This window comes from Corvus kubaryi, unplaced genomic scaffold (assembly GCF_017639235.1).
Source record: "Corvus kubaryi isolate FWS band 111438036 unplaced genomic scaffold, C.kubaryi_AGA036_p1.0 74, whole genome shotgun sequence".
Taxonomy (NCBI): Eukaryota; Metazoa; Chordata; class Aves; order Passeriformes; family Corvidae; genus Corvus; species Corvus kubaryi.
The window spans coordinates 177054-204946 of record NW_024582061.1 but is presented as its reverse complement, the minus strand read 5'-3'; the positions used below and the strand labels follow the sequence as shown (position 1 = coordinate 204946).

Here is a 27893-nt window from a genome sequence, read left to right as displayed (position 1 = left end):
TGGTACTTTTCTCAAAGGTCTGGAATGACAGTTACACCTCTGCAAACCAGAGCTCAAAAATAACACTTAAGACTTTCTGACATCTTCATTTTCAAGATATTCTTACAGCATATTATCCTAGTAAAGGAGCAATCCATACATCTCTAACCAGAACTGTAGAGAGATCAGTTACTTTCACAAACTCACGTCTGTAAAATGGCCTTAAGAGAAGGTGGCCCACAGCTCTTCTGTTACCACATCTTGGAGGTTCAGATTTAGTCAAAAGCACTGTCAAAACCAGTGTGCCAGGAGCTAACTGAATAATGGAAGTAATTTTCTCCATTTCTATGACAGAAAAGCCCTCTATTTGGACAGCATTATTTGCAGCCAATTATTCTGCTATTTCCAGCAGTGCTCCAGGGAGCTGTGTTACTTCTCCACAGAGCATAGGAGCTGTTCATTAGGTTAGTCTCTTTTAGTCTCCCAGTTCCTTTTGCTTGCATAATTTTCACCCTGCAGTGCCAGATGACAGGAGATTTAAGTGCTATCTGTTGCTCTGTATTACCCCTCATAGGACTTTGGAATGTGTCCCAACCAGGGAAAGAACAGCTTTTGATTCTTGGATTAGGGCATAAAGTGCCACAGTTTATCGTAACAGTGGAAGCGTGGAGAGGAATAACTGGCATATTCAGAATGCCCCTTTAGGGAAAAGCTCAAGTGACACTGCCCTGTAGCGGCATTTGAAAGTTCAAAGTCCATGACTTTATAAATATATTTTGGCAAGAACTTGCACTGTTCTTTCTCCTTTGTAATGACTCCATGGTTTGTCTCTAAGACTACCATATCCCTGACCTGCTTGCACTGGGATTACTAGTAGGAGGATCACAAATTTAGTTAGTCTCATATCTGTGCAGCATTTAAAGTCAAGGAACACTGGGTTTGGCCAGTAAGACCACCACACCCAGTTTTACAATTTTCAATCATATCTGACCACACCTTTTAAAATATACTTGAAGGAGAGACAAAGTTCCACCCTATCACTGTTGCAATAGGGAACTGAACTCTGACTTCAGGTATTTTCACCCTGCTTGAGCAGGGAGGTTGTACCAGATGACCCCACTAGTGGGTCCCTTTCAACCTTAATCATTCTGTGATTTTCAGGGTCTTCACAGCAAGCCTGCTGAGTTTATAATATTTTATTTAATTTAAAAAAGAGCCCTGGAAGTGCAGCTGAAACCCTGAAAGTCAAAATATGTTTATTCCTTATTTACTCATTACCCCAGAAGTAGATCTGCAGTACAGCAGACAAAGCACTTTTGTGAACACCACATGTGTTACCTGTGACCAATTTAATTCATCAAGCTCTAAACCACAGGTCAGTTGGTTCCATTACAACATCCTCAGGGCAACTTATGTTAACTGAAGCTAACTGAGAGCCTCTTCATCCTAAAGAGGACAAATATAAGCCTTTTACTTCAGCTCAGCAGAACTCACAGGTCATCCTAACAAGAGATAATGAATCCCAGTAGGTGTGAGTGAACCCTACCTCTTTAAATACTCATTTAACCCCACCACAGCTGGTAATTACAGTTTTGGGGGTGAGGTTGGGCTGTTCTCTTTTCTGTCCTTCTCCAAGGTAGTCCTAGTGAAGTGGCCTTGGACTCTATCTTCTGGAGAGCCTAAGTGCTCCTAATGAAAGCCTCTAGGAGATCTCCCTCATGCTGCTCCTCGAGCTGTGACTCTGAAGACCTCACTCTAAGAGCTGGAAATGTAAAAGCTAATTGGATGTGCTGGGCTGCAATGCCCGAGTACCCCAGAACAGCCAGTTCCCCTAACAGAGAAGGTGAAGTGAACCCATGCCAGGCTGCCTGTCTTGGACAAGTGGAAACATTGACTACAAGGCTATTTCCTTCTTGAGGCTTTCTGAGGTGGCTATTAGGAGAGCTTCTCTTATGCAGTCACTCTCTTGAACCCAGTCTCTAAATAACCTTTGAAAACAAACAGAGGAGGATTTTCATTCACTATCTCCATGTGTGAAAGGTGGGAGAAGTTAGTTAATTGCCAGCATACCAGAGGATTCAAGGTCTTCCATCAGAGCAGAAGGCACTAACCATGCAAAAGCTCCAGTGGGAAGGGTTCTAGCAGTCCTCTTCTTTCCTCCATTGAAGCTGTGCTTAAACATTCCCCAATAATTAAGTATGCTTATGACTCTTAAAACATTTAAAGTTCCTTAAGGGAAGAAGGTGTGCAGAGGCCTTGATCCACTGTATTTTTTATGTTTGGGGTTGTATTTTTTATGTAGAGGTTTGAATCTTATCTTCTCCTCCCCCTCGCTGTCTCCTCAGGACAAGCCTGTGAATACTCTTTTTCTCCAAATAAAATAATAATTTAGGAAACAGAACAGTGTTTGTCAGAAAGAACAAGGGTGGAGACTAAGGGTGCCAGCATGGTGGATTGTACCACTTTAGGACACTTTTGGAAATCATCACTCTTGTCATATACTGGATCCAATTTCAGCAAGAGTTCCAGTCTCTCCTGTGGTTCCCACAGGGCCAAACAGGCAAGTGTTCCTTGAGACTGAGGTCTCAAGGAAGGAGAGGGTGGGCAAAGACACGTTGTTAGGAAACGGGTAAACCTCAGACTGAGCAAGTTGCCAACATACTCTTGAATATGCCGTGGAGCACCACTGTGGGATTGTGCAGGTGTTTCCATGGCCAGGGAGAGACCAAATGGATGATACAATAATCTGCAACTTAAATTTAGCTGCAATTCCAGAGGGATAGTCCGATAGCCTGCTTCCTAAGCCATTTCACTTACTGGACCTCAAAGATCCCCCCTGCTGGAACTGCTTTCTCTGAGGGTATATTGTGCCACACATGCATTTCAGGCAGTTGGTGTTTAGTCCCTCTTCACTGATTCTGCCTCACATCCTGTGTTCCCTGGCTGATGTGGGAGACTTTTGAGTGTAGAAGCAATTATTTATCTCCGCCTAAGAGAAACTTCTGAGTATGATCTAACTTAAGTGCCTACCTGTAGGCTGCACAGCTGCACAGCTGAACTTGCCAAACACAGAGAAGCAAATCAGGCACCAAACCCCTGCCTCATTTCTGGGTCTCCTTCCTCAGATGGCTTCTGAGCTTCTCAAATCTCTGCATTAGAGGGAGCCTGCACATCTCTCCAGCAGCTGAAATCTCAAACAGGGAAGCAGAGTGGTAGCAAAAGACTAAGCTAACATATAACGAGGCCAAAGGAAATTGAGTGTCAGAAGCACAGCTTTGAGTCTAGAAACACAATCAAAGCCTGAGGGAAGAGTGTGGCAAATGCTGGGGTCAGCAGTGCAAGTGCAGAGCAAAGCTGGACAGTCCCTGAGCAAAGCACAAGGCACTGCCCAGACCAAACCAAAGACCAGTGTCTGCTGAGCAGCTCAGGAGGTATCAACTGACTCCTTCAACTAAAGCACAGACACAAAATGGAGTGGCCTTCACTGCAAAACCCCCTGATCAAAACCGTATCACGCAGCAGGATTTCTACTTCACCTCAGTATCACATGCATCGATCCTCTGCAAAACTACTGACCCAGCTCTTAGACCACCATGTTACTGCAAGGGAGAATCAAAGAGCTGGGAGTGCTCAGGATAAGAGCTGCAAGGTTCACACTGCCCAAATACATAACTGCCAGCAGATGCATTATGGTACTTCTTTAAGAATATAAATATACAATGAGGATTTTCCCTGAGAGGCCATATTTTCATTTATTTAGGAAACAAGTAAGTTGAATTATGATGGAATCTCTCCATACAAGAGATGCTTCAGGAGCTGACAGTACAGATTTCTCAGAAGTGCCACATTCAGAGCAAATTAATACAGCCTTGAAAGCCAATTTCAAGACAACTCTCGCAGACACAGGGTATTGGCTGAGGAAACAGTGAAACAGAAAATGAGACATCATGTGACATCAGGACGCATATTTCTGTTTATTCACCTTTCTTCAAGAACTCTAACTCACTGTTAGGCAAAGGAGTGCATACAGGATGTACAAGAAAAAGATTAAAAGAGACTTCTTTATTATTGTATTCTGTGGCATGAAAGCCCACAGCCTTTTGTATTTGTTTGTTTGTTTGTTTAAGGATATGTTTCTACTCCAGCTGAGGTGTTACAGTTCAGAGAACAACCTGTCATCTGCAAGAAATCTCTTTAGAAAATTAGAAGAGAGCACAGCTATTTGCTGGGCTGTTTCACTGAACAAACACCACAAGCTGCACTAGTAGCATTTTACCAGACACTTGTCAGTTTATGAACTCCTAAGTTTATAAAGAAATAGGAAATCCATCTGCAGGGTGACAGGGATGGGGAAAAGTGGTTGGAGTTGCTTCCCCCTCAGCAGATTCCCACCTGCTGTAGGCTTGTGTTTGTTCAGTACAACTATGCCAGTTCAGTACTGGCAGAGGTTCTGCCCAGGCATACACAGCTTGCCCACAGTCCAACTCACTACCTTCATAACTTTCATATATAATATTAAAACCCACGGTTTGTCTCCTAATATGCTTCACACGATGCTCCGTCTGTTCACATCCACACTGTACACTGATGAATTGGAACAGCCTCGGCCAAAATCAATGAAAATGCCTTCAGAATCAATCGACTCCAAAATCTGATCCACTATGTTCTCAGGGCTGGAAGAGGGAACTGGAATCAAGGAATTGTCTCTGTCTAGGTCAAAAGACCTGTGTGGGTCGCCCATTGAGTGGAAGAGTCCTTTCTGTTGCTCAGCTGTGCTGAGTTTGCTGGAGCACTGCACAGACCCGGTGCTGGGCCTCTCCTGGTCTCCTGGCAGTGAGCTTTTCATGGTTGTCATGGAGCTCTTGGAACCGTTGTCCATGATGGTGGTGAGGTTGGAGTACCCCTGGAGCTCCAGGCAGGAGGTCATTTCTGAGACAGAGTGCCTTCGGATGCCGGTTCCATTGGCAGCCATGCCCTCAGTTTCATACTCAGCCACTGGCGTCAGCAGTGGATTGTTGTAGCTCTTCGAACGCACCACAGGGTTCTTGGCAAGGATGTCACCCGACTTCGAACGCCTGAAGAACCGCTTCTCTGCAAACAAAGATCCAGAGTAATATCTGCAAAGTCTCCTATTACGGTACTAATAATTATGAGTGTTCAAAAGAAATGTGAAGTTCTGCATATTCATAATCTTTTCTTGAATGAAACTTTTCTAGAAGAAGACATTTTGCTGTATTGTAGATTCACAGGCTTCAGACTTCCTAGATTTCTTTAGCATACTGAAGACCCCAAATCTATCTTTACAAATAATAGCTGAGATTCCCTTATATTCACACAACTTCAGCAGCTGGAGTAAGACAGTAAATACTGCAGGAGTAGTGATATACAGTTGTAAATACTTCCTTTAGACAAGCACAGAAAGTGCAATTTTGTTCTTTTTCAGGCTATAAAAGTAGTGACTCATTTCTAGTAGTTGAAATTTAACTTTTCCACCCATCCTGGGAAAATAAAGTCTCTTCAAATTTGGAGCATGAGGATTAAGACAGGCAGTTTTTTCTACTAATTCTGGAAAAACTTTCAAAGCATTGTTCAGAGACCACACGGGAGAGAGCACCAAGAGTGTTTGAAAATGTTAACTAGAGGGCAGTGCTCACAGAAACCTCTTTTTGGGGGAGCAAACCTGCATTCAATCCAGCAGTGATTGCCTGAATGCTGTTAACCAAGTGGGATTTTCCCAGAAAATAAGCAGCAGATGGCAGCAAGTAAGCATGGAGTTCCCTCTCTGGCAATGGTTTAGTGCTGGAGTGTCCTGGCAGTGTGAATAGAATTACCATCATGAGCAAAACGACTACCATTCAAACTCCGTGCAGGTCTCAATGCTCAGATTCACTTGTGCTATAAGAAAAAAAAGTGGTGTGAATAATAGGTCTCACTTTTGAAGCTTTCTTTCTGCTACTCTCACTTTGCCATCCCATGAAAGGGACACAACTGGAGCAGGAGATCAAATTACCCTCTGGAAGTCAACCACAGCCACTGCAAATAAACTGCTTTAAATCAGGATGCTGGTATATGTTCCCTGCAAACTGTGCAATTTCCTTTACATATGCCAATCTCTTATAATTACGTTGTTGTGTAATTATGTGCTTACCTGGACACAAATTCCAATCATATGCTGTACTACTAAAAAAGCCAGTTTCTGTATTTAAGATTGTATTTTGCAGTTGTGTCTGCCTCAACAATGAAATCATCTGATCCAAGTTCATTTTTGGACTTTTTGTTAGGAGTTTGAGTTGGCAAACAGAAAAGGTTCCTGGGGCTATGAACTCTGGTTTCTCGTCACAACATGCCACATGCTAGCAAAATAGTTGGAAGAGAATTAGATGCATCAGTTTAAAAGAATCAGCTGCTTACACACTCAGCTCCCTTGGATCCAGGTGCAGTTATTACAGTAAGACCCATTTCAGGGATATTGCTACATCTACAGCCCAGGCCACAGCAAAAGGAAGTGCCTGGTCCACCAAAACCTTCCCATCTTCTGCAGTCACATAGTAAGACATTTATTTACTAAAAATTCATTTCACTGGTGCTTTATTCTCTTTGGGTGCATTTTTCCTATCTTGACATACTAAAGCTCATATTTAGAAAATGCCAATTTGGGGCTCCATTTAAATGCTTGTGGCCTTTTAATGACAAGCAATGAATACAAAGTAGTAATCATGAACCATTTTCCATAAATAACTGGCCTGTATTTATTCACTTGAAATTCATTGTTAAACACTTGCTGTAACATGTTTTGCCATTTAGCTTCAAGGGAAAATCAACTACTTTATTGGCCATTTCTGACAAGCAAACATATTGAATTGACTGCACAGAAAATGTGCAGTTGAGCTTATTTTCCCTTCTGTCTGCTCTATTCAATCAGGCCATCACTGTATTTACAATAAAAGACTCAGGTACTACGACATTTCCTTTTTCATTATGCTGGTAGTATCCCCCTTGTATTTTCAACAGATTTAATTGCTATATAGGCTATTCCACCTTCATTCTGGCTAAATCTTGCCATCACAAAAGTCACCGAAGGCTTCAGAGCTCCAACAATCAGAAAATAAGCTGAAGGGGACTCAAACTGACACCAGGCCAGCCCACGTTTCCCCCTTGCTCCTTAAGGATGCTGATGTACAAAGTGCCTCAGCAGTAAAGATTCAATAACCTTCAGAGGCAATTCATGTGAAATTAGAGATTTTTCCTTCCATATAATTTGAATTTCCCCTGCAATGTGAGATCCACTCTGTATTTCTTACCTCCATTGGGATGGAGAACAGCTTATTACATTCTACTCTGCAGAAAGCTTTTACATGCTTGAAGGCTTATGTGTTAGTCTTCTCTAAGACTAATTCCTACTTTCTTCCCTAATTTTAACAGCCTTGTACGATCTTTGTGTACTAATGAACACAATTGAAAATTACCTACTGAGTACTTTAGAAGTGGCTTCTTGCTTCTTCCTCTCACTGTCCATAAAGCATCCTGTGTTAAAGCTCTCTCATTAAAAGGTAGAATGGAAATTCTAAACACACTCTAGATTCATTTTACTGATTTTTATTACTGAGCACTCTTACGATGATCAGCTTTCATCTTTTGCCACTGCAAGTTTCACTGCGATTCTGCACCTTGCAAAGAGCATAGTCTTAGAAAAAAAGCCTGATGTACTCATGTGAGCACTGGCAGTCACCTCTTGTGTGTGCCCTGACCCTGCATGGAGCAAGGTTTTGGGAAGTCCTCTGTGCTGTGCCAAATGGAGTCTGTGTTATTCTTACCCAAGATGCAGGCAGAGTGCGTGAAGGGTCCATCACTGGAATACAGACCGTATGTGCCCAAGTAAGGAGAAACAACTTTCTGGATCAGGGATTCCAGTTTCAAATAATCTTCAGTCACACCTTTCGACTCATGAACCCCCTGAAAAAGAGGAAATACCCAATATGAGCACTGCCCCCTCCAATCACAACCTCCCCTTGCTCACCAGGGCAACCAGAGAAGAACAAGCATTTTCACTGAGTGAAAGCAAAGGTGCCCTGCAATGTGATCCTGGTTTGCTAGTACAGCTGATTCCTCTTCTGTAAAGCCAAGAGATGTGAACCAGACCAGAGCTACCACGACATTTAAATCCAGGAAGGTACATCCTGCTTTGTGCACAGCACTCAGGGAAGGATAGAGGACATGATCTGTGAAGAGGAATTAAAACCATCCCTGGACTTTTTGCTATTGCAATTTTACAGTGACTTCCTGAATGATAGCATCTGATACCACAGGGTGTCACTGCCATCTCAGCAATACCAACACCGTTAAGAAAAAGGTGAAACTGAGACCCTCAGAAATATTTCTTCCAGGATATTTTCAACAACCAATGTTTACAGTAAAGAAGTTTGTTCTCTTTCCTCATCCCTCCCCTGGCACTTACCATTTTCCAGGCAAAAATCACATTATAATTAGCATGGTAAGAGTCACCCACAGGCAAAATGTTTAGCCTTTAACTGTTAACTCTGCACTTCCACCCACAAGCAGGCTTTGTTAGTGTGAGAAATGAGACAACTCTTAAAAAGATTAATTTATTGAAAACAGAAAAATTGAAAAATTACAGAAATTAGAAAAATATAAAAATTTGGGATCCTATGGCTCAGTAGATGGTATGCCCCAGGAGCGCAGGGATTTGAGATCTTCTGGCTGAGACAGCACTAGACCTCAGGTAGAGAAAAAGAACTCGCAGTGCTGGGCTGACTTTTAGCTGGTCCAAAGTCAGGAAAAAAATTATTAAAGGCTCCTTAATAGGAGTATGCTTTTAACACCCAGCACTGGCATCCACCACAGCTAGCCTGCAGAGAGCGAGAGAGGAAAGAGGCGCTGCCTCTCTGCCTCGTTGTTTTTATAGTGTCTTTGCTCTGCCCACAGCCCACCCACAGCCCGCCCCTTCAGTCTAAAGCGATTGGTGCTTTCCCTTTGATGGATCATCTCCGTCCACCAATGGCTCATTGCTGCCAGAGGGGTGGTACTAGTTGAGACAAGGGAGCTAAAATGCCCCCACCAAAACCCAGGTTGCCATGGAGCTTGCCCCCAGGGCAACGGCTATGGGCTAAAAATAGCTGCTGGCTGTTAGAACTGGGGGTTTTGGCCTTGGAACCAAATGCAAGTAAAAACACCTAAAAAAAGTATTAAAATACATCCAACACATCTCAAAACACTTGTAAAAGTATACAGTAAACACAGGAAAGGTAACTCTTATGGTGTACCGGTGGTTTGAAGTTTGAAAAGGGGCAAGTTGGTGATTTTTAACTGGGGAATTTTTAACTGGGAAGGGTGCAACTCTCTTAATAAACTACTTTGAACAATTGAAAACACTGATAATGGAACTGGATTTTTGTAGCTGGGCTGATGGGTTAATTTTAAGATTCAATCTAAAAATATTTAACTCAAAATTAATTAATTAAAGCACTTAATATGCAAAGACCAAGCACAAATAGGGATTTCATGTATGACAGGCTGCAGAGGTGACAGAAAAACCCTGCAGAATTGTATTCTCCCTTTAGCTGCAGAGTGCGTGCTCCTGTGTTGTCTGAGCAGAGCCCTGTACACTGTGTGTAGGATGCCTCTTGCCATATGGAACAAATTCACATTTGCCATGGGCTTGACATATCATGTCACAGAATTAATATCCTAAATGCCATACTCAGCAAGAACTCTGCTTGAATTTAGCCATTTCATTATGTGTTCCTGAGTTATTGTAAAAAGAAACACACTGCTCCAGAGAGCAATATAAAGATCAGATGAGTAAAATTGCAACACTTCCTTCAGCATGTGAAAGGATCCTGACGTTCAAGATGTGTTCACAGCTTAGTATTACTCACTAACCAGAGTCTAGAGTGACTCTCAGATGTGTTTCTGAATGGCTGACTCCACCACCCCCCCCACACCTGCTGCTGCACTGCCTCAATGCTGCCTCATCACTTAGTGATAAAAAGTTTATGAATGGAAAATTCATAATGGCCAACAGAGAATTCAAATTAGGACAAAATTTGATTTTGGACAGAATTTGAATTCCAGTTCTGTTGGGGTTCCTCCCCCCTGCTGTGGGGTCCGGGGGAGGGGACCCTGGGGTAGAGGCACGGGGTTTCCCTACTCCCTGGTGAATCCTGTTCCCCATTGGTTGTTTTGTGTTCTCCTGCGCAGGAATGGCCATGCCGGTCCTGTGATTAAGAGTTCTTCAGCAGTTGTCCGGCCATGCAGCTGGAGAATAAAGATGTTTGAAAAACATCTACCAAGAATCAGTCCCTATTTCTTTTCCACGGGCCTTGCTGTCTATACATGTTGCAGAAATCCCCACTGCAACACAGTTCAGCAGTCTTTAAATAAAAAATAACAATCTTTGGTGCTATGCCCTGAAGAACTCTGGGACAGCCACAAATACAAATTTGAACACAAAGGCATATCCAGTGGATCCAAAAGCTTGAAAACATCGAAGGAACAGCAGGATGAGCCCACAGCTATACAGCCAGGCAAAAATAATACTGGAATAATTCAGAAGACTTAATGAAGGAGCAAGTGTTATTTCCAAGTCATTACTGGCCTACTGAGATCTGTTCCAGTGTTCCTTGCTGGGATTTAGTCAAGCCCTCAGAAAGGCAACATGCCTGCTATCTTACTACATATTCACTATCCCATCATGCAAAGGCCAGGGTTTAAGACATCCTGCTCCAGGCTCCCACACTAAATACCTCTGGAACTGGTCTCCTAAACATGACATATATGAGTGGCAGAACCCAGTGGTATTTAGCATTGCTCATGTCCAGACTTTGCTGTAGAGCTTTATTTACTTTTCTACCATTTTGGTATTTATACTTGTGAAAGACAGTAGCTAAATATCAGCTGTGGAGAAAGAACCCTGTTGCGTTCCACTGTGGGGAACTGTGAGGAGTTCTTTTAAAAACAGATGGTCTTGAACGAAATTAAGTCAACAGAGACAACCTTCTATCTGAGAACCGTTTATTGGTAACAAAAAAACCCCAAAAAAACCAAAACAAAAAAAGAAGTTGCCCGACTAAAGAGGGCTAGAAAAGACAGAGAAGAAGGAAGAAAAATGGAAAAGGAATGGGGGGAGAGAGCAAGAGGGAGAGGGGAGACACAGAGGGGTAAAGCGGGCATTACCACCAGCAGGATGGGAAGTGCCGTTGACATCCACGTGGCAGGGGGTGTATGCACGCTGCCTGCTGGGGAGCCTGTGCGGCTCTTGGAAAGGCATGGCTCCACAGGCATGGTTCCCGCAGCGACAGGCAGCCAGACATGCGGTGAGTTAGCGAGCGCTCGGGCAGGAGGTGCAGGACCCAGGATGCAGGGTCGCGGCGGGGATCACGGCAGCGGGCTGGATCGGAGGCAGGTGGCTCAGGCAGGGATGCAGGGGCGAATCGCCAGGGTGGCAGTCAGGGACACAGGGAGACAGGACAGGCGGCAGCTGGGACGGGCGAAGGGGTAGGGCAGGACACAGGCTACAAACAAGACTCAGAGGTCAGCTGGTGTCCCACCAAGTGCCCAGATAGAGGGAAGGCAAGTATGCGAGGGTGAGCAAGCTCCAGCAGGGGCAGGAGAGCCAAAAGGTAGGCTGGACCCAGGGCAAAAAGGACAAAAGACAGGCAGGGCAAAGGAGCAGACGTCAGCAGGCTGGAGCCAAAGCAAAAACACAAGACTCAAAAGGTCCCCAGACTCAAAAAGCCCCAACTCAAAAAGCGCCAGAATCACCAAGCCCAAATGAAAACTAAGTCTTAAAAAGCCCCCAGAACTTTTGATGCAGTTACTTTTTATGCCCTCTGGCTCCTCCCAAAGTCTGCCTGCTGGAAGGACACCATTGGCCCAGTCCAACCTTCCACTGCAGTCCATTGGTGCTTTTGCCATCTGACCGGAGTTGTTGTTTCTCCTTAAATTGGGCATGTATTGTCTGTACAGTGTCTTTGGTGTTCACCTGTTGACTGCCTGTCCCATGTGAGACATGAAATGGTTGCCAAGGAAAGTACCCCTGGAGACAAGGCTTTCTCCCATCTTCTTCTGGTTGCCTCCTGCACATGGCATGTGTGTAACCCCTCTTCCACATGCCTCTGACAATGTGAGACAAAGTGGTGAGACAAAACTAAATTGGCTCTTCACAAACCCCAGTAACTCACTAGTGCCATGCTGCCCACGAAACAACTCCTACCACCAGCAGAACAGTATAACAGAAGCATCCTTGCCCAGTGGCACCTTAACACTGTCTGATTTCCTATCAGCCTTCAGAATTGAGGAGTTCTTTTGGTTTTTAATTATATGTTCTGCTCTACACTCCTCTTCCCCTGATGAACTCCTCAAAAGCCAGAGCTATATTCTGTAGGGACTGCTGCTCTTGCAGGTATACAAGGAGGCTTGCAGCAGCTCTGCTGGGCTGGGATAGGCTCCTGTGGTAAGTTGAGAGACTCAACCCCCAAGCTACAGCCACTGGGACAACCCTCCATGATGGGGCCAGGGAGCTGTGCAGGGCACAGACTTGCCTCATCCCCATCACTGCTGTCCTGCAGCTGCTGTACCTGGAGAGCCCACTGGCTCTCTGCTCCTGAGAAACACTCTTCTCTCAAAATCCCAACTCCCTCACCACCTGCATCATCTTCAGTCTTGCCCTCAATCTTCACTCCTGCTCTCTCAAAGCAGTGCTAATCTCCACCTCTTTTTCATTTCAGCATCTTTTAGTTACCACCTTCGCATTTGGAAAGGATTATAATGTAATATTATGACAAGAGTCTGCCCTACTCTAAAGGCATGGGAACAATGGGGATTTGAGTCCTGAATATGTGAATACTGTTGCAAATGGAAGACATCTATCAAGAACAGACACATGTATTACTGCATGAAATACAGTACCCAAGTCCCAAACTTCATTAACCTTAATTAAATGGTTTTGAAACCAAAAATTTTTCTATAATAGTTCAAATGCATTAGAAGGGCCCTACGCATGGCTGGTTTTGATATGTAAACAAGCAAACACTCCCAGAAGGGCTACATCCTTAAAGACTACAGGTTAATGATGTATCTACTTTATGAAGACACTGCCCCACCTGCTGAACTGCAGCACCAGCCACACGCGTGGGCTCCACTGCTACACTCAAGTGTGGCACTGGAATAAAACTTTTCTTGTGTTTGAAAACAAAACCCCATAATCATCAAATCCACAATCATTCCAGCAAGTATGGATGCACCAAAATGCTCAGGTTTCCATCCCTGTTAATTCTGTAAATTAACTATGAACTCCTACTGAACTTTTGAAGGGCACAAGGGCTTCTTGTGAAAGCACAAAGGAAAGAATAAATGAGTAAACAGGTATGTTCAGAAGAATAGCTGGGGGATTTGTACCTAACTACAAAAGGCCACAGCCTCCTTTTTCAGTATGTACAATCATAGAATCAGAGAATGGTTTGGGTTGGAAGGGACCTTAAAGATTATCTCATCCCATCCCCTGCAAGGACACCTTCCACTAGATCAGATTGTTCAAACCCCATCCAACCTCGCCTTGGACACTTCCAGAGGTGGGGTAGCCACAGCTTCTCTCGGCAACCTGTGCCAGGGCCTCAAGACCCTCACAGGGAAGAATTTCTTCCGTATATAGGATTTCTTTAAGCTTTAAAGTCCTGGAGGCCACCTCAGGCATTTAAGGATCTGAAGAGTCCTTCTCAAAGATAACCTTAAAACATGTTCAACGTTCATTACTTTAACCTTTTATATGCTGTTCACCAAATATGGAGTGCTTTGAAGACTTTTTTTTAATGAACTTGAGTTTTAACAAAAAGTACTTCTAAGCTATTATGAACATTGTATCTAGGCACAAGCTACCTGACTTGTAAAGCTGCCAGAAACATAAATTCTATTTTGAAAACATTTGCCACAATTTTTCTTTAAATAAATAAATTTTTGAAAGTCATTAAATGTCCTTGTTTTTTTTACCATGGCAATAAAATAACCACAATCACTGATCTGTACTTCTGTTTCCTATTACATTAATTTTTCCCACCCTGTTCTTCCCTCAAAGCAGTGAACATGCAGGCAAGTAATCCTGCCATTGCTCCTGCTCGGTGTAGGATACAAACATGCCTGCAGCCTCTCCCTCTGCAACCAGATGGTCATTGCTGCAAAATCCCCCGGGTTCTTTATTTACCATTATAACAAAAATACTTTGATTTTTGTTTTTAAAAAGACACCTAACATTTCAACAGATAGTATCAGCCCTTCCAAGTGACTGTAAACAAGGCTGCCCAAGCCCAGCCCATTGGGGAGGTGCTCTGGCTGTGTGTCGAAAAGGAATCCAGAAATTAATCACCTGCCTTACACCACTTCTCACTTGGTGTTGGCTACTTCCTTTCCTCAGGCTCTGGTAAGAAACCCAGACATGAAGCAATCCCCAAAGACAATGACAGCCATGAAAAACTATTTAGGCTGCTGATAGTTCGGTATATGTCATTAGACAGCCTGATTAAACTGGATGCAGAGTTTTAGGCTTCCCAAGCTCTTGTGAGCAGAGGTAGGATGTGTTATGTTCCTGTCTCATGGAAACCTGGCACATGGCAGAATGTGAGTTGGGTTTGTGCATCCTTTGCTGCTTATTCCTCTCACTTCTTACTCCAAAAACTGGATGTGAAGCTGCAGATCTCCTTTTTACCTGTATTAGGGAATAAATAGGTGGCAAATCCCTACCATTAACAGCCTGCACAGACAGACCAATAATGAAATAAAACTGTATTGGGTTTGCATGGAAAAACTTTGGTAGCAGCGTGGGGGGTACAGGGGTGGCTTCTGCAAGAAGCTGCTGGAAGCTTCCTCCATGTCTGGCAGAGCCAGTCCCAGGCAGCTCCAAAGACAGATGTGCTGCAGGACAAGGCTGGGCCTATTAGAAATGGTGGTAATGCCTCTGTGATAACATATTTCAGGAAAAAGGAAAAAAAGTTTTTGCACAGTTGTAATTGCAGCCAGAGAAGAGCAGAGTGAGAATATGTGAGAGGAACAACTCTGCAGACACCAAGGTCAGTGAAGAAGAAGGTGGAGAGATGTTCCAGGCACCAAAGCTGGGATTCCTCTGCAGCCCATGGTGCAGACCATGGTGAGGCAGCTCTGCTCCTGCAGCCACGGAGATCCATGGGGGATGCAGAGATCCACCTGCAACCCATGGAGGTGACCCATGCCAGAGTGGGGGAATGCCCGAGAGGAGGCTGTGACCCCATGGGAGGCCTATGGAAAGAGGAGCCCATGCTGGAGCAGCCTGTCCTTGAAAGACATGGTAGGGTGACCCACGCTGCAGCAGTTTGATAGGGGAGTGTTGCCTGTGGGATGGACTCATGGTGCAGCACTTTGCAGAGATCTGTTGCTTGTGAGATGGACTCACATTGGAGAAGTTCATGGAGAACTCTCTCCTGTGGGAGGGATCCCACGGTGCAGCAGGGGATGACTCCTTTCCCTGAGTAGCAAGAGAAACAGTGGGTGATGAACTGACCGTAACTCCCATTCCCTGTCTCCTTGTGCTGCTGGGGTAGGAGGTAAAGCTGGGAAGGAGGAGTGTGGGAAGAAGGTGATTTTAAGGTTTTATTTTATTTCTCATTATCCTGCTCTGATTTTGTTAGCCATAAATTCAATTAATGTCTCTAATTAGACTCTGTTTTACCTGTGATGGTATTTGATGACTGATCTCTCCTGGTCCTTATCTCAACCCTTTTTCACATTTTCCCTTCCCTGTCTAGCTGTGGAGGTGAGTGATAAGAAAGGCTTTGGTGGGTGCCTGGCATCCAATCCACTACATGGGAGCCTGCTCCTGGATCACAGAGCAGCTTCTGCCTCACTACTCTGGGGAATTACAGCCTATTCACAAGTGCTTGCTAGGACAGCACTATGTAGAACAAAGATGAAATTTTCTTCTCAAGTATTTTTGGTGGCCACCAGCAGAAGAATGGTATATTCACCACCCCATCCAACTGCCTTGAAATCTTGGTAATTGGTGGGTTACACTGATGAAAAAATGATTTACCCTAAAAATCCTGTAATGCACCAGACCAGAGAACTAAGCACAGAACTCACAACAGCTGGAGACAAAAGAGCTACAGCTAAAGCTATCACATCCTCTGGCCATCAGGCACACCTCAAAGGGATGTCTCATATATGGCAAGAAACAAGCCTGGCTGCTGGCTGTTCTTGCTACCCAGCTGCTTTTCATTAATGTTTGACTTATGTAATTCCACTTCGGGGCCTTAGCTGGATCTCCATCTGGCCATCACTCTCTCATGCCTGATTCCTTCCATTTCAACCTTTTGCTTCGTCCCTTTGACATCAGCTGTTTCATAACGCCCCACATCCATCCCGAGCTCCTCTTTCAGCAGGCAAGCCAGCCCCCTGTCATCTGCTGAGCTCCTCTGCCACATGAGCCTCTCTGCATTCACCTTTACCAGAGGCTGCTTCACTTCTGGCTGGACAACTGCACACATGTTGCCTCAAGTAACTCGTCATTCATCTGTGTATGAAAATCATCATAAACAACTATTAAACACCCAAACTGATTTTAATTGACCAGAAGTAACTCAGTGTTTTGCTGAATACTTCTAAAAGGTGACAGATTCTGTGTTTTCCAGTTCTGACTAATAGTACCCACCACCTGTAACACCTAGAAATGGTGGTATTGCTCAGTTGCTTTTCATTTCCCTCTTTAGCATAGACTATTAAAAGACCATTTACTTAATAATTTATACACTGAATAGTATCTCTAGTGGCTAAAGGTACCCTGAAAACTGGACACAATGGAGGAACTACTTCATGACCACCTGAAAATTGTGGATGTGCTAAATCAATGACTGGTCATTGATTAAAGGCTGGAGCACTCACCTTGAGCTTTTACACTTCAGCTGATCAGCACGTGTACATGAGTAAGTATTGGTGCAAAGGATTGTCTTCTGCTTCAACTGACAAACTGCTGCATAGCTTTTAAATAAAAAAGAATAAAATGAAACAAAATCTGTGTTCCTCCAGACCTCGGGGAACAAACAAAGCAGACCTTCTGGACCCAAGCCCCAGGCCCTGCCAGGAGCAGACACAGCACCAAGGGACACACAGCATGTCTTGGTGCTTAGGTTACCAACTTCTGGACTCAGGAAAGAAAGGAGGAAAAGGCAGACTTCTGAATTATTTAGCAAAGTCATTTCAGCAATGATCATTATTGGTGACTTAATGGAACAGAAGAGCAAAGTTCTCTGCCCATGGACAAGAAGTGACTGTGTATGGCTCAGCTCATGGCCACACAACACACTCTGAACCTCAGTCTGCTGGGGCATCCTCCATATGAGGACACAGGGGCACCCTTGATGCCTGGACTCACCCTTGTCTACCAACAAAATGCTGAAACAGTCCTGATCTGGTGCTATGTGAAAGGAAACACTACCAGAAGCATTTACAGGGTCAGTTCTGAGAGCAAAGTGAGGTCCTGGCCTCATGTACTGCCCTGTCTTAACCACACAGGCAAACAGCTAAGAAATGTAACTATTTTCTGCTTAAAAGCAGCAGATTCCTTGGAGAAAAGAAAAACCCAAACAATCACATTTCTTTCCTTAACCGACAACAGGTGAGATCAATATGACAGAAAGAAACACTCTGGCAATGGTGATAATCTGATACATATCGGATAAAAACTGTTGCCCAACCACTCCCAGAGAAAACTGAAATTAAAAGTCACAAGGCAGACACAGAGTAGTATCTGTAGTGAAAACACATTATTCAGCTAACACTGCTGGTGGAGAATTGATAAGGGCGTGCAGACTGCAGTGCACACCCTCGTGACCACATAAACAGCAAGATCTGCTGCTTGGCATAGTCAAAGAGAGAGCAACAGCCTTGCTTGTGAGGCATTGTCCTGGGTTGCAGTGTATTCTATTACCATCCTCAGGAGCTGTTGAAACCAGGTGGGGCAGTGTTTCCTTGCCTCCTCCCCCCAGACTATCTTTCTGTTAATTGCCCATCATTGTCCTGCCACCTGACTCATAGCTAACTCCCTCCGGACTATCTTCTGTTAACGAGTCTAATCAACACTTTGCCTCATGACTCATTACCCCATTGTGAGATGCTCCACCCAGAGGGAGGAACCAAGCATCCCATTGTGGATATAATCTGGGACTCTGACCACCAGAGACAACCCTTCCCACTGGATTTCCAGAGGACAGGAGCTACACAGCCACCATTGGACTTTCTGAGGAAGAGCAGACTCTTTTACTACAGGATCACTGCTTCAGAGGACTGCAGCCACCATTCTACCAGACTGCTACCACCACCCTGCCTAACAGGGTGTCAGGTTGTACCTTGACTCTGTCAGTTTGAACCAGTGTTTTCTTTTACTTTTTTTCCTTTTCTTTAATTTCCATTAAATTGTTATTCTGACTTGGTGCCTCCCACTGGTTTGTTTTCAAACTAGTACAGGCATTTGGAAAACAGTGCCCTTACAGGCCAGGACTACTCGTTATCTCACTTTCACTGCATGACAACCTTCTGGAACTTGAGTAACACAGACCAGCCCTGCCTCAGGGCAGGCAAGAAATTACCATGGGTAGGAACTGGAGACAAATGGGTCACTAGTCCTTGCCACATGCATCACCAGTGGCACAGCTATGCTCCCAGTTACACTGTCCTTGCCACATGCATCATCAATGGTACAGCATATGTTCCTAGTTACGTTCTGGATGGAGATCTGCAGTCTTCCATCTTCCTTAGAAGAGACTGATGCACACACTTTACAGCCAATCATCCAATTTGTACTGATCTTCCAGACAAAGTCACAGACTGCTCACAGACAAACCTATGGCAGCAAAGTTACATTATGGTTTAGTTGGTTGAGATGTACAACTTTTGTTTGCTCAACAGCACTGTTTCATTGTCTAAACCCACCCAGCATATGCTCTGGAGGAGACCACAGTGGTTCTTGGAGCAGCAAGTGTTGCCCAAAAGCTGAAGCCTTCCTCTAGTGCACAGCTGTTCAGAGCTGCTGCTCTTACTGCACCACAGAGTATCATCCTGGAAGTCTCCTGTTCACATGCCCTCCATCTTCAGTGACCGTGCACAGCACTCTAAGGAAACCTCGAAGACTCCCTCTTATAGCCACTGCAGGAACTCACTCACAAGTAGGAGGAGATACTGGGCTCTCTCACCTCCAATGCCCACCTTGTTCCCTGGATGTCAGTCCTGCAAAGCAAATCCCACAGTAATATACAAATTTGTACAGCAGTATTATAATACATTTGTGTAGCAACATCTGGCCTCCATTTACACATGCAGTCAATGCAAACTGATGAGTAAACTCCTGGAAGTATGAGATGTGATAATGGATTCTTCTCATCCTTTGCAATCTTGACCAAGGCATAGAATCAGCCATGCAGTGTCAGACTAAAAGTTAATTAAATTCAGCGTTTTCTTGCTAACAGTGATAGCAGGAGAAATGTCATAGGCAAAGAAAGGACATAGGGCATGCACAGTGCAGGCTTTCTTAGAGAATATGCTGGTGCTTCTAGCAAACAGGGATGTAAAAAACTTACTGCATGGGACTTCGCAGTAGCCCTTAAGCATAAACAATCTGTGCTAAAAATTATTTAACCATCAAGATGAAGATGGTCAATAACTGATAGAATAACTAGTTTCCAGAAATAAAGAGCCAGCTTAACTACTGAGTCCTCTGAACAGAGGAGAGGATGGATCTCTTCGGTACTTTCTCAAAGTGCTTTTCTTGTGTGGTTGCAGCTTCCGTATTTAGGAGGTGGGTGAACACAATGCTGAATCCTTCTGCTCAGTCACCCTCAATGTTTCCTGATGTTCAGGGGACCTTCCTGTGCTTCAGTTTGTGCTCACTGACACTGAGCACCACCAAGAAGAGCTTGGTTTCATCTTCTTTGCATTCTCTCTTCAGGTATTTGTAACAATTGATAGGATGCCCCCAAGACATCCCTTCTCCAGGCTGAACAGCCCCAGCTCTCTCAGTCTTTCCTCCTGTCCCTTTACCATCTTCATGGTGCTTTGTTGGACTCTCTCAAGGACGTCCATGTCTCTCCTGTCCTGAGGAGCCCAGAGCTGCACAGAGCACTCCAGGTGTGGCCTCACAAGTGCAGAGCAGAGGGGCAGAATCACCTCCCTGACCTGCTGACAGTACTTTGTCTAACACAGCCCAGGATACCACTGGCATTCCTTGCAGCCAGGGCACAATGCTGGCATATGTTCTTCTACTAGTTTCAACAGGGCTCAGCATTTCTGGAGGACTCTACATCTGAGAGCTTTAAGTCCCATAAAAGTGCTGAGTAAACTCGCTGTGAGGAATTACAAGCTCAACTGATCCATTTTGGAGAGACATCTGGGTAATGAAATGCCCTGCATCCAAGTAACTGGGAGCAAGGGACAAGGACTAGAGTTTAATGCACCTGCTCCTGCTTCTAGCCCACTTGTCCATGTTTGCCAGGCTAGAAGATTTTGGGTACTTCCTCCTGGGTTTCCCTGATGACTCATGGTACTTTCATCCCAAGCAAACAATTCTGACATTTTTTACCCTTTAGGAAACAGATTCAAAACAGAATCAAAACTGCTTCTGCTTTGTTGAAGCCTGTGTTGACTAAGCTGACCTGATCTGCTGGAAGTATGTGTGCCCCGTGGGGGTTCCTCTGCCACAGTCCAAAGGCAAAACAAGAAAATGTGCCTGGGCTGTGAGGGAACAGAAGTCACACCTTTGCAGACTGGAACAAGCTGGAAGAATGTAGTTTGCCCTCTGAGAGGGCTCTTTGAGCCCAGTGGAGGGGGCTGAGAATTCACAATTGGACTCACTTTCAGTAAACCTCTCAGACTATATTATATGTGTTTGCGAACAGGTATTACCTCATGGCAGAATGAAGTGGGAAAGCAGGACTTGTACATCACATTCTTATATGCTCTAAGTCAGAATAACCCCTGTTAGGTTAATAATTTTATACCAGTTTACAACCATGGGAAGCTGTGCCCTATGCATTACATGTTCATTCCTAGGCATTGGTATCCTTTTTGCGTATGTTGGACAGATGCAACTGCATAATTCATGGTTGTATTGTTATGAGCTCTAGATAGCATTGCCTCACATTATTTTTTCCTCTCTTCATTTTATCCTAAAGTACTGGCATATTGGTAAAGCCTTACCTCTTGCTTTTCTCATAGCAACAGCAGTCACAGGAGGGAGAGGCAGAGGAGTTTGCCATTGGCGTATTGACAGAAGTCAGCACTTCAGATCCCTGTTACTGCCTCAGAAAGAAAGATCTTGTCATATTCACTTTAATCTCCAGCAAGTGCCAAATTATGTCAACGTCAGTGTGAGAAGCTGCTTTGTCTCTTCCTTCCTTTCACTGGTGGCACTGACAAAAGACAAGGAAGACAAAACACCCAGCCATGGTTTGTGTTCAGCTGGTGAGTTTTTCAAATGGCTTGGCTGCACAAGGGTAGCTAGCAATAGGATTCTTCTTTCCAGAAAGAACCAAACACTAAAAGCAGGCTATTCTTCATCTGACCTACAGATATCCAATGTCTTATGTTTCTTTAAACTGTCATTAAACATTTTATATAGGACTGCAAAAGAAAAAGCAGAAGATAAGGACCAGTAAAAGATAGTAATGATTGAACGTGAGGAAATTACTTTGAGGCTTTAAATACAGTGCTTAGGATTCTGCAGAAGCTGAGCAACCAGTTTGTTAATAAAGATCCAATGAAAATAATGGTATGCATTTCTTCCTTTTAGAGGTTTAGGGCTAGGGGTTGTCCGATTCCCACCTAAGTGACTCCTCTGGTAACAGACCAGAGCAGTCAATAAGCTCCTGTGACTTTCCAACAACTGAACAAATGAATCAATACAAAGATGAGTGTATCTGAAGAGCTGTTTATGGAATACATTTGAGCTGGAGTTAGTTTATCTGCATTCACAAATGCTTCAGGACTGTCACATTACACTCACAGGCAAATGCACATGTGCACGGAAGTGCCTGTGCAGTCCCATACAGAGATAATCTGTGAGTCGCCACATAATAAGATGTGATGTTTAATGTCCAAGAGGATCAATCTTCTCATTTTTTTTGGCTCCCTCCTGAGGTTGTTGCTTTAAGCTCATCTAACCTTGCTGGGGAATTGATGACTTTTAAGTCTGAGCATTCAAGACTTTTACCCAGCCTTGTGTGTTTTCTCATTTATTTTAAGAAAATCCTTCTTACATTTATTTTCAGGCAGCTACTCAAAGAGAAAAAAGGATGGCAGAGCTCTCCCTCAGTGCATCCAGACTGTTGTGAAGAGACATCCAAGTAAAGGTTTTGAAGAGGCACAAACATTAGCTTGACTGCTGTTACCCACTTGTGAGGATTTCTGACATTGCCTTTAAGTCACACTCCCCTTTTAAATCATTAATGAGCATCCTCCAAGCTGCTTCACCCTTCAAAGGTGACTACTACTCCAGGAATTTTCTTCTTTTCTGAAATACACTTGAATAGACTGAGCAGACATGTCAGCTGTGCCTTCTGGATTTTTTTAAATTTTTCCTGTTTCTGGTATCAACACCATTTTCATCACCAGTACTCATCCCTGTGACCCAGAAAGCAGCAGATCACCTGTCTATCCTGACACTTTGCAGTTACTCTTGAGGAGGCTGAGCTTCCATCAGTCCCAGAACACATAAGTTTAGGAGTCCAGGAGCCTGGAAGCCTGGGCCTGAGGCAGCCCTCCTGGCTTGTAGCAAAAGCCTCACTGAAAACAACACATTCCTACATAACAGTTTAATTCAATAAAAAAGTATTTGCCAATTCAAAATACTTGGAAAGTAACTGATTGGATCTAAAGCCAATACCCTCTCTCAGCAGCCCAATGTGTAGAGAAAGCAAAGAAATACGAACATACAAAATCTGAGTTCAGAGCCGTTGCATTCCCCGAACACAGTCTGTGGATCAGCAATGTGGTCACAGGAGTGGCTCTGAAGGGCTGACCTTCCCTCGTCCATCACCTGCCAAGGACGTGGCAACTCCACATTTCTGGCAAAATTCAGCAGTATTCAGAATTCTTACAACAACCATAGAGAGCTACATGCAATGGAAACCAAGAGATGCCCTGACCTACCTCTTGGCAATATGACTACTACTGAAACAAAATTTGTTTTTTTCCCCTCAGTGCTGGCTAGTGCTTTAATTTAACCCACATAATATCACATAGCCACGTCCAAGGAGCAAGTCTTCTCCTTGCTTCTGTTTTAAATGTTATCAACACGGCTATACGTACAACCATATTCTAGAGCTTTTCAGGCAACTATTGCATAATTCCACCTCTACTACACAAGGGCTTTAGCCGAGCTGCATTAACTTCATACTGCCTAGATATCTGTTCTCATGTGGTTCAGAGGAGAAACAATAGAAATATCCCACTGCTTGCTCCAATGTTTTGTTCTCTTCAACTAAACAAGGCTCATGAGTAATACAGGAGGAATGAGGGATGTATTTTTTTCTTGGAGCCCAACAATCAACCTACAACAAGAGGACAAGGAGGCCTCTAGGGGACCTCTTACCACTGAGGTCAGTGTTGTATTATTATTTTAACAGTCATAAAATCACTTTTATGATATTTCTTTCCTTGTTTCTTTCCATTCCCCGTTTGTCCATCCATATACATCAACTCTCTCATGTATCAGGCTGCACAATCTGTAGTGCAGAGACCATGTTTTCCTTGTGTTTATACAGTGCCCAGTGCTTGAAGACTCTTCTCTAGCAATAAAGGACACTTGGACATACCTGGTGTCCAGTAACAGAAGCAGCTGACAGCTCTTAGCTTCCTCAGAAGAAATGTAATTGGTTTTATGCAACAGCCACTCCAAGTACAACTGCATTTTGCAAAGTACTTTTCTGACAGATTTCAACCAGGCTAAATGATGGTTCTTCCTCTTGCCAGAGGAAGTATTCTTGGTTTTTGCTTTGCATTTGGATCAGAAAGCACTAAAGCACAAGGCCCTGCCTAATGCCTAATGAGAGGCCTCTGGATCCACTCTCAAGAGCATGTTCCCTCTCTGTGTACCTGCCTTGTCCCACCACAACTTCCACCCTCTTCCTCATGGATGGTCATTCTCAGCCAAACCATAGCCATGTCTGGCCATTTTGTGCATGCCAAAGCCATAACTGGGGGCACTCGGCACAGCTGTCCACACACCTGGCACGACCTGTCACATCACTGTAACCTTGTGCTACAGAAGTTTTGCTGCCACTGCCATGTAGCTCACTGGAAACAGAAGAAGATTCACAACTGATAACAGTGTAAATCAAATAATGTAACCTGAATCCTGCTCTATTACATGATTATCCATTTACCTTTTAATTGCTTGTAATAATTGGGTAGTGCCAAGTTAATGAATTTCACAGTATGTGTCACATATCACCCTGTCACATAATTGTTTCTTTTGCAGCTGTAACAAAACTAAGGGTAAGACTGTGAAATTACTGATAGAAGGCAGTTAACAGTGTCTACTCACCATGGGAGAAAAGATGCCTTCAAGAGACTCACTCCATCATTCCCTAATCTTTAGCAAATTACAACAAATTAGCCTTTTTATTTTTGGGAGAAATACACCACAAGGCAGTTGCCCTTTGCAGAAGTCCCTGTGCTACCAGTGTGGTGTCACCATGCTGTATGCATGGGCTGCTGATTCTGGCACTGGCAACCACAGACCGGGAGAGGAAAAGCTTGGGAATGGGGCTTGGTGGTATGCCAGAGAAGGTAGTTCCATACCTTTCACAACTCTTTCCTTTCTCAGTGCACCTTCTGCGGAGAAGGAAGAAGCTAAGACATTTTATATAATTTGTTTTAATCACTCTGTTAGCTTAAATAGAAACATGTCTTCCCATAATAATAAAATTCTATAACATAGAAACAGGCAAGCACCAAAACCCCAAAGTCACTCTCGTGGGAAAATAAGATTGAGTTAGAGAGGAAAAGAGTCAGAAGTCAACATACGGGAAGGTAAAAGGTGACAATGCAGACAGCAAGATGATGGGAGAGGAAGCTGTATTATCAAAAAGTACCAGTATTCAAAACGCAGCGAGCACTGTGCAGCCCCTTCTCTGCCACAGGAAAGGTTCACAAAGCAAAATAATGAGCACACGGGCTGCCTCAATCTCCTGGCAGGAAGCTTCTCACCTTGTGCCCAGACAGAAAGCTTTGGGCAGTGAGAAGGTAGAGGCATGGTGGCACCTGTTCAGGAACTAGCCAAGCTACTGCACACCCTGTCCCAGTTCAGTGCACATTTGACTGGGAACCGATGGTGACCTGGCTCTGAAAACCACAGGAAAGACCATGTTTGCAACACTAGAAAATGACCCCATGCAGCTTTTCTGTTAGAAATCACTTCTGACATTCTTCTTGTGAACAGTGCCCAGTGAATCCCAGCAGCACAGAATGGGAGGTGCTGCAGCAGCGACCCCGACCACAGTCTTGGCTACCCCTGCCACCTGCATTGACACAGCTCAGTCACAGAGAGCAAACCTTTTATGGCAGGTACTGGTAAACACCACCCAGGGTGCTGGTGGCACCTGAGATGGCTCAAAGCTCTGTGGTCCGTGCTAACAGTCAAAAAGTGTGTGCCACCTCCTGAGGACTCTACCTGTAGTGCCCCGGGCAATTCAAAAGCCACTATTCCCTCCTGCCTTCGTCTACCTAGGGGCATTCAGGGAAATTAAATTATACTAACTGAATTAAGAACAGGAATCTGTTAAGATAAATCATGCTTAGGCCTCTGATGAAGAATTGAAGCGTCATTAGTTGCCTCCCTTACTACTCTAATTCTCAGAATGAGTGCCCATACAGAGTTCTAATGGGGTTTAATTAATTTTCCTTGAAAGGTAGCTTAGATTAACTTTCTGCTATTCCTCCTGTAGACAACTCATGAATTACAGTATTAAAGGACCCTTACTCAAAGGATTCTTGCACCATGGGAACTCTTCCTGCTCAGTTTTTCAACAGTCAAAATTTCTATGCTATCTTTTGTGCCAGATTTGGTCTACTAGCCCAAATGGGTCCACAAAAGACATCTGTACAGATGAATGCAAGTAGTTAAAACCTTCTCCCTCTCTTACTCAACAAAGTTATAGGGTCTGCAACTACATACTAATTCAAGTTAAGAATTATTTAACTGATTTCACTCTATTTTGATAAGGATTAAGGATTTGCCTACCAATGTACTTGTACTGATTGTAATAGACAAAAAATCTTTTTCCTATAACAGATGAATGTTATGCCTTGTTAAAAATCCCAGCAATACAAATTTATTCCAGGATAATAAACCTGTGTCAATTTAACTACTGCAAACTGTACTTGCTGATAGAGACAAAAAATAAACTAGAATAAGAGAGAATATTGCACAGAAACAAAGGTATCTACAAGATACTCTGAAGTGTGAATCTTGAGGGCCAGATTCTCAGTTTTGCATGTGTGAACACAAAACAACAGAGGGCTCTTCCCTTTGTGTCCTAGCTGCAAGATTTCTTACCTGATGCAAACAACACAGACAAACCACCCTTTCACCAGGAAGGAAGAAAAAAACCAAGTTTATGCAAAACCCAGAGAAAGCACAGATTTTTGATACGGTGATTTATATTTAAATAAGGCCTACAATACATTTATTTATTGTTTTCCTCTTTTTGTGTCTTCTAAACCAGGAACTCAGACAAAGGTAAAGAGACATTAAAAGCATGTGGAAACCTCACACCACTTTGTTCAACCTATGCTTCAGGTCTAAGAGACTTAGTAAGAAAACCTCCCAAAAGCAACCACCACTTGTGAAAACCTATGGCCACAAAGAATTGACTGCAGCTGGCATCACAGTGTTACAGCACATCTATAGCTGCAGTTTTCTGATAGCAAAGGGTATTTTGTTTTTAACCACTATGCTGTCCTTGGTTTGATGTGTGGCTGCTGAGATGGAAAAATAGCACTCTCTGCATTTCGCTTTCAAATCTTGCAATGTACTTTTCCACTCCTTTAAAATGGAAATTTAAAATGCAGAAATAACAAAAAGGTCATACTAGGCAGCTTTATGTATTTATTTTGTCTTCCTTTACAGAGAGATACAACAGACAAGGGAGTTCAAATGAGGCACAGGGAGCCAAAGAGGAAACCACAGGTTTTATTCTTCTCTTCAGAGCTTATATTTAGTGAGGCCTCATCCCCAGCATGAGAGATACTGTGTTATGTTTCATGAGGCCTGCTCCCTCAGCACAAGAGATACCGTGTTGTGCTCTTCTAGGTTTTTCAAATACGTCAGGTCACCCTGAGAGATTCTGTGAATTCAAATAATCCTGACGTTAACTGAAAGATGCAGATGAGCACTTTTTAATTCTTCTCTTCCAGCTTTCTCAGACCTCAGGAGAGATACCTGGAGATAAGATGTTCCAGTTTTAGCAGCCAGGGTAATCTTTAACAACATACTTTGGGAAGCAAGTCAGACTGTGGTAGTTTTGCTCTCTTTAGTTCAGAAAGTTATTTTCTAAACTCTTCCTCTGTTTACCCCACTCCCTCCAGTACCTTCATTTCACCCAAACTGAGCTCCTGTGCATCATTCTTTACTGAAAAGCAGTTTTAGTTCTTTTACTTCCTTCAGCCATGACTCTGCTCTTGAACTCTCTGCAATTTAAACAGGAGCATCCTGGAGGCACTTCAGCTTATGCTGCCTGTAAGCAGCCACAAAGGATTAACGTTTCAGTTTGTGCTTTGTAACTGAGTCAGGCTATGCTGGCAACTCACAGTTTGAGTGATACAAAGCCCTTCTTCGAATCTGTGATAGAACTACCACTGACTGGCAGAACAGGAATATCATGCCT

General features: G+C 43.7%; 2 protein-coding genes across 11 annotated transcripts in view; one reads left to right on the top strand and one right to left on the bottom strand.

Moving 5' to 3' along the window:
• LOC121675319 overlaps positions 1-27069 on the top strand; it is a 50898-nt gene extending 23829 nt beyond the window's left edge. The window contains exons 3-4 of one of the 3 annotated variants that reach the window (XM_042050662.1): positions 21223-21468; positions 22275-27069. In XM_042050662.1, the coding sequence (XP_041906596.1) occupies positions 21223-21468; positions 22275-22384 (356 nt within the window). In that variant the 3' untranslated portion in view covers positions 22385-27069. Of the gene's footprint in view, positions 1-21222 lie in introns of all 3 variants that reach the window. The other 2 variants (XR_006020050.1, XM_042050661.1) reach the window with 2 other exon arrangements.
• Positions 3930-27893, bottom strand: part of PRR5 (proline rich 5) — a 99142-nt gene continuing 75178 nt past the window's right edge. For all 8 annotated transcript variants that reach the window (XM_042050653.1, XM_042050657.1, XM_042050654.1 and 5 more), the window contains 2 exons: positions 7794-7932; positions 3930-5070 (listed from right to left, as the gene is read on the bottom strand). In XM_042050653.1, the coding sequence (XP_041906587.1) occupies positions 4526-5070; positions 7794-7932 (684 nt within the window). In that variant the 3' untranslated portion in view covers positions 3930-4525. The remainder of the gene's footprint in view (positions 5071-7793; positions 7933-27893) is intronic.